Source organism: Rattus norvegicus, chromosome 15 (genome assembly GCF_036323735.1).
Source record: "Rattus norvegicus strain BN/NHsdMcwi chromosome 15, GRCr8, whole genome shotgun sequence".
Taxonomy (NCBI): Eukaryota; Metazoa; Chordata; class Mammalia; order Rodentia; family Muridae; genus Rattus; species Rattus norvegicus.
In genome coordinates, this window is record NC_086033.1 from 35,022,146 (window position 1) to 35,028,232 (window position 6,087).

At 44.9% G+C, this 6,087-nt stretch overlaps 1 protein-coding gene across 4 annotated transcripts in view; it reads right to left on the reverse strand.

The window, feature by feature from the left end:
- Positions 1-5,315, reverse strand: part of Pspc1 (paraspeckle component 1) — an 86,016-nt gene extending 80,701 nt beyond the window's left edge. Inside the window, exon 1 of one of the 4 annotated variants that reach the window (XM_039093317.2) lies at positions 4,175-5,309. In XM_039093317.2, coding sequence (XP_038949245.1) covers positions 4,175-4,543 — 369 coding nt within the window. In that variant the 5' untranslated portion in view covers positions 4,544-5,309. Of the gene's footprint in view, positions 1-4,174 lie in introns of all 4 variants that reach the window. The other 3 variants (XM_039093316.2, XM_063274262.1, NM_001025672.2) reach the window with 3 other exon arrangements.
- Between the last annotated feature and the right edge of the window lie 772 nt (positions 5,316-6,087).

The following is a 6,087-nucleotide window of genomic DNA, read 5'->3' on the forward strand; positions in this document are numbered from 1 at the left end:
TCCATATGCTGTCATGCACATGCATACATATAAAAGCAGAAATAACAAAAATGCTTTTTAAAAAAGTATTTCTAGGGGCTAAAAAGACAGCACAGCACTTAGGAGCACTTGTTGCTCTTTCAGAGGATCTGGATTTGGTTCCCAGCACCTACATAATGGCTTGCCACAATCTATAACTCTAGCTGAAGAGAATCTAGTGCTTCCTTCAGTCCTCCATGGGCACAGGCACACAGAGGGTTGTAACTAATCTTTGCTACCCTGTTGGTTCTTTTTTGGCCACCCTTTATCTCCCAGGGTTCACGCCCTATCACTAGATAGGAAAGAAAGAATAAAGGGGAAAGATATGGAGATTCCTAAATCTAATTTCTTTTTTCTTTTGTTTCTTCTTTGAGCCCAACTACTAACAAACCACAACCAACCCCCTCCCCCCCCCCCCGAACAACCAACCACTACAATCCCTGACTATGGGGTTCTAGCATTTATATACCCTCAGAGAAGATCCCAGAATTCCAAATGTCACACAATCACAGAAACTATCTGCAGCTGGCAAAACTATGCTTCTGATAGAGCAGGAGACAAATCATAGTCAGCTGTTGCCGACAGCCCCATAGCCCTTTAAAAAGCACATTCTTACGCTATTTCTGTATTTTTTAAAGAAACCAAAAATCCAGACTTGTCACTACACATAGTGGACACACACATGCTGGCAAAGCATGAACACATATATTTTAAAGTTGAAGATGATAATACAGTTTTTTGGTTTTCAAGACAGGGTTTCTGGGTAGACCTGACTGACCTGGTCTCAAGCTCACAGAAATCAATCTGCCTTTACTTACCAAGTGCTAGGATCAAAGGCATGCGCCTGGAGTGATAATACATTTTTAAAAGTGCTTCTAGAGTACAGCACTGGTTCTAACTATAATCTCAACACAATGAAGGTTGGTTACACACTCAGCCTGTCTCCCTTAAAAAAGGGGAGTTGGAAAATCTCTAGAAATACAAACCAGGCAGACTTCATATCAGTTTTATAGTCATTCTACCATCTACTTACAAAGTCACTGTGTATCAATATTTACATTTGCATCTACTATACAATTATATGCATTTCCAATTGAAAAAATATACTTAAGCAACACTTAGAATTTATAAATTTACCTATCCACAGAATTCACATTATACTGTAAAATTACCTAAAAAGTTAAATTTCTGTAAGTTAACTCCTAGTTTCCAATTAACAGGTCCTTTTATTCCTACACAAAAAACTCTGGATACCAGGTTTAGAGAAACACATTTCCCATCCCACCCCTTATCCTGCTTTTCAGACGTGTCTGTCTATTTAGTCCTGGCTATCTTGAAACTTACTATGCAGACCAAACTGGCCTGGAACTTACAAGAGACCATCACACCTCTGCCTCCCCAGAGCTAGGACCAAGTGTGCCATCGTACCCAGCTTACAGGAGTTTGTCCTAAAGGAGCAAAAGAGCAGTCTGTTCATTTCCTACTTTCTAATTCCAGATTTGAGGTGGGTGGTGGGGGATGTCAAGACAGTATGGTTTTTTTTTGTTGTTGTTTTTTTTTTTTGGTTCTTTTTTTCGGAGCTGGGGACCGAACCCAGGGCCTTGCGCTTCCTAGGTAAGCGCTCTACCACTGAGCTAAATCCCCAGCCCCGACAGTATGGTTTTTTTTAAAGATTTATTTATGTATTATATATACAGCACCCTGCATTCTGCCTGCATGTATGCCTGCAGGCCAGAAGAGGGCACCAGATATTATAGATGGTCATAAGCCATCATGTGGTTGCTGGGAATTGAATTTAAGACCTCTCTCTGGAAGGGCAGCTATTAAGTACTCTTAACCTCTAAGCCATCTCTCCAGCCCCAAGACAGTGTTTCTTTGTATAGCCTTGGCTGTCCTAGAACTACTCTGTAGATCAGGCTGGCCTAGAACTCAGGGATCCGACTACCTTTACCTCTCCCTCCGGAGAACTGGGATTAAATATATGCTCACCACCACCACCACCACCACCACCACCGCCGCCGCCACCACCACCACCACCACCACCACCACCACCACCACCTAGCCAAAAAATTATTTTTAAATGAGAGGTAGCCAGATTACAGCTCACACCTACCTGTAAACCCAATGCCCAGGAGAGGAAAGCAGGATAACTGCCAGAAGATCAAGGCTAACTTATGCTATGCAACGAGTTACTGGCCAGCCTGGGCTATAGGGTGAGGCTCTTATCTCAAGATATGTATCTCTCATTACGGTAAGACACATTTTAATCCCTGAGCCCCAAGAGACATAAGTAGATGGGTCTGTATGATTGAAGCCAAGCTGGTCTACAAAATGAGTTCTATGCCAGCCAGAGCTGCAATAGCCCTATCTCCAAGGCTGGGGGTTGGGGAGGACTTATCAGAAGACAAGCTGTTGCTCTGCATCTGAAAAATAAGTAAATGTATTGAGGGCTGGACAGACAGCTCAGTAGTTAATGGCACTGGCTGCTGTTCCAGAACACCCTGGTTCAATTCCCAGCACAGTTCTGTATTTTTCACAACTGTCTCTAATTCCAGGGAATCCAATGCCTGCTGACATACATGCAGGCAAAACACAAAAATACCCATAAACATACAAAAAATTAAACTAAATGTTTTCTAAGTAATATTTAACATTAATTCTAAGAAAATTTCCCACTCTCATTAGTATCTTGCATTTATCCTTCAAGCCACATACATTTTCAAGTCTCTGTCCCAAAAATATAACCAATTATAGTTAATTTTCTCTATATATTAAATCTACATCAATAAAATTTCAAAACCCAACAATCTCACCCATTGGTCGTGGCATTTTCCTTTAATCCCAGCACTAGAGAGGTAGGAGTAGAAGGATCTCTGAGCTCCAGGCCAGCCTGAGTGAGTTCCAGGACAGCCAAGGCTATACAGAGGAACCCTGTCTCTAAAAACCAAAAATGAAAACTTGAAACCCAGTCTCAAAACAAAGAAACAAAAACAATCTCACTAGATGGCTGCAGAGACGGCTTTTCATCTGAACACTTGCTGCTCCAGAAGGACTCAGGTTCAGTTCCTTGCTTTGCACCCGCACTGGCATCCTCCCCTTTTAGTCTTTGGTCTCAGAGGGCCAACACTCATGCTCATATACCGACACACATGCACAAACACAAACAGCAAAAATAAAAACATTTAAGAATTTAAAAAATAAAAATAAAAAGGTTCCAATAGAAACTTTCTCCAAGCCCTCTCACTGGTATGTCTCTAATTCCAGTAATCACAATACCAAGTCAGAGGCTCCTGAGTCCCAGTCCAGTCTGGGATATATACTGAGGCTGTCTCAAAAATGGATAAAAGTGTAGTCGGATTGCAATTAACATATCAGGTATAAGCTAGGTGGTGGTAGCGCTCGTGAGCCTCTAATGCCAGAGCTCGGCAGAGGGAAGCAGATCTGACTTTGAAGCCAGCCTGGTCTACAAAGTTCCATGGCAGTCAAGGCTATATAGAGAAACCCTGTCTGGAAAAACCAAAAATGAATGAATGAGTGAGTGAGTGAATGGTGACAAACTAGGCATTTTTTTTTAACCTAACTGGAATTTTTTTCTTTATTTAAATTTAAGAGGGTATAGAACACTACTTTAATGCTAGGATAAGTCAAATAAACCGTAGCGCCCACCCTCGCCCCCAATTACTGTCAGGAGTTTGCAGACCTGGGTGGCTTAGGGTAGACAACAGGCAATGCAGAAACAGAGGGCGAGTACTTGCTAAAATGCTGAAGAAGGAACCATGGGCCTTGAGCATGCTAATGCTAGGCCAAGTTCTGCCACTGAACTACACCACCCAGTCCTTCCAGGCACATCTCCTTGAAAGCAAAAGGAAGATACAGATCATTCTTTTAAAGGGAACAAGTCCGCTGCTGAAATTCCTTAAGTTCATTCCTAATTCACCTCCGTGACAACAAAATTTTGTCCCGCAAGACCATCAGCCCTCCGCCGCCAGCCCTCCTTGACCCCGCCCCCTGCCATAGCGGCGCGCTCGCGAAGTTAGCCTCGCTGCGCCCAGCACCTAGCAAGGACCGATGCCCTGCGGCGCCCTCACGCCGAACCCCCCGCAGCCCCCGCAGTTTTTATGTTTGTTTGTTTCCTCGCGCCCCGCCGCAGACTCACCAGGCGGATGAAGCCGAAGCCTCGGTCGCGGTTGATGAAAACCTCGCTGGGCTCGCCGTAGCGCTCAAAGAGCCGCTTGAAGTCCTCCTCCGTGATGTCGGTGGGCAGGTTACCCACGAAGAGGCGGCAGCGCTGCGTGTACGTCTTCTCGCCGGGCTTGAGGAAACTCTTGATGTCAATGGTGAAGCCCATCTCCTCGTCCGGGTGCTCCTCCGAAGGAGCGGGTGGCGGCGGCTGCTCCCCGGCCAGCGTCAGCGCCATGGCCGCCGCGGCCACCGGCTCGCTCTCTCCGGCCGCCGACTCCAGGGCGCGAAGGCGAGCCGGATTTTTCTCAATACGTACTTGCTTCAGGTTTCCTCTTAACATCATTTTAGCTGGTTCGCTTGGGATGCTGGATACCGCCTAGACGTCTGTGTACCCACGTCTCCACATATAGCTATGGAAACGAAGCAAGGAAAGCCTGGTAAAGGAGGGGAGCCCAGCCTCCCCGCAATCACGCCCGCGGTGGCCGAATGCTCAAAATGGCGCTGCTTCAAACTGCAGTTGGAAGAGACTCGGGCAAAGAGTCCCGCCCCTCCGCGGCGCGCCTGCGCAAAGCCCGTACCCGCGAACTGTTTGCTAGCATGGCGCGTGCGCACACTGTGGCGAGCCTTAGTGTTCACTCCTAAGGACATCGCAACCTAAGAGTGGAGACTATTGTGGGAGGGGGTTGTTTTGTTTTCTTGCTTTTTGCAACTGGATGTGTATGGACATATATACCCGAGACTAGCCTTGGCTTTCGATCCTCCAGCCTCAGCCCTGGGACACCTAGGTCAGACACTGCATGTGAGGAACAAAGTATTAAATGTGCAGTACGGTGTGAAAAATACAGTAATTTAGGGAATGTATTTGCCCTTTTAAATATTACGGCAACTGTCATTGAGTGGGAAAAGGAAAACTTGCATGTTATCAGCACTGGGTAGACTAGGGAGGGAAGATGTGCAGTTCAAGGTCAGCCTGGGCTACACAGCAAGGTGGTATTAAAAAAAGATAAAAGAAAAAAAATGCTTCCTTTTATTTTTCTTGAGACAGGGTTTCTCTGTATGGCCCTAGCTATCCTGGGACTCAGAGATCCACCTGCCTGTGCTGGAATTAAAAGCATGAGCATATTTTGTAAACAATTTTTCCAGCCAATTAAAAACACTTTTTGACAGGTATGGTAGCTTACACCTGTAATCCTAGCTAGTATTTAGAAAGCCGGAAAAGGCTGACAAAAATAGTAAAGCTCTTAAAAATCATATTTCTGGGCTGGAGAGATGGCTCAGTGGTTGAGAGCACTGTCTACTCTTCCAGAGGTCCTGAGTACAAATTCCAGCAACCACATTGTGGCTCACAACCATCTGTAATATATCTGATGCCCTCTTCTGGTGTGTCTGAAGACAGCTACAGTATATTTATATATAATAAATAAATCTTTTTAAAAAATCATATTTCCTGATTAATCCAATTTTATTTTTTCAGTGCTGGGAAATGAACTCAAGCCTTTGCATGTGCCAGTACTGAGCCCCACAGCCCCACAATCCAATTTTCTGAAACAATCGTGATTTCACTTTTTGGGGGGGTCTCTCTATGTAGCCCAGGCAGTCCTGGAACTCTCTACATAGGCAAAGCTGGCCTTGAACTCACAGAGATGTCCTAACTGTGTTTTCTCTGCCTCTCTGCCTTTCTGCCTCACTGCCTCTGCCTCCCAAGAGCTGTGTTTAACGATTCACACCACCCTAGCTGTGTTGTGGATTATTAACTTCAGAGAAGAACTCCCTGGAATAGATTATAAAATTAATACGATCAGACCATGAATTCCTATGAACCAGACACCAAACTTTAAATATCACAAACTTACTCTGTAAGGATTCAGGTAGCAAGGGTTGGGGATT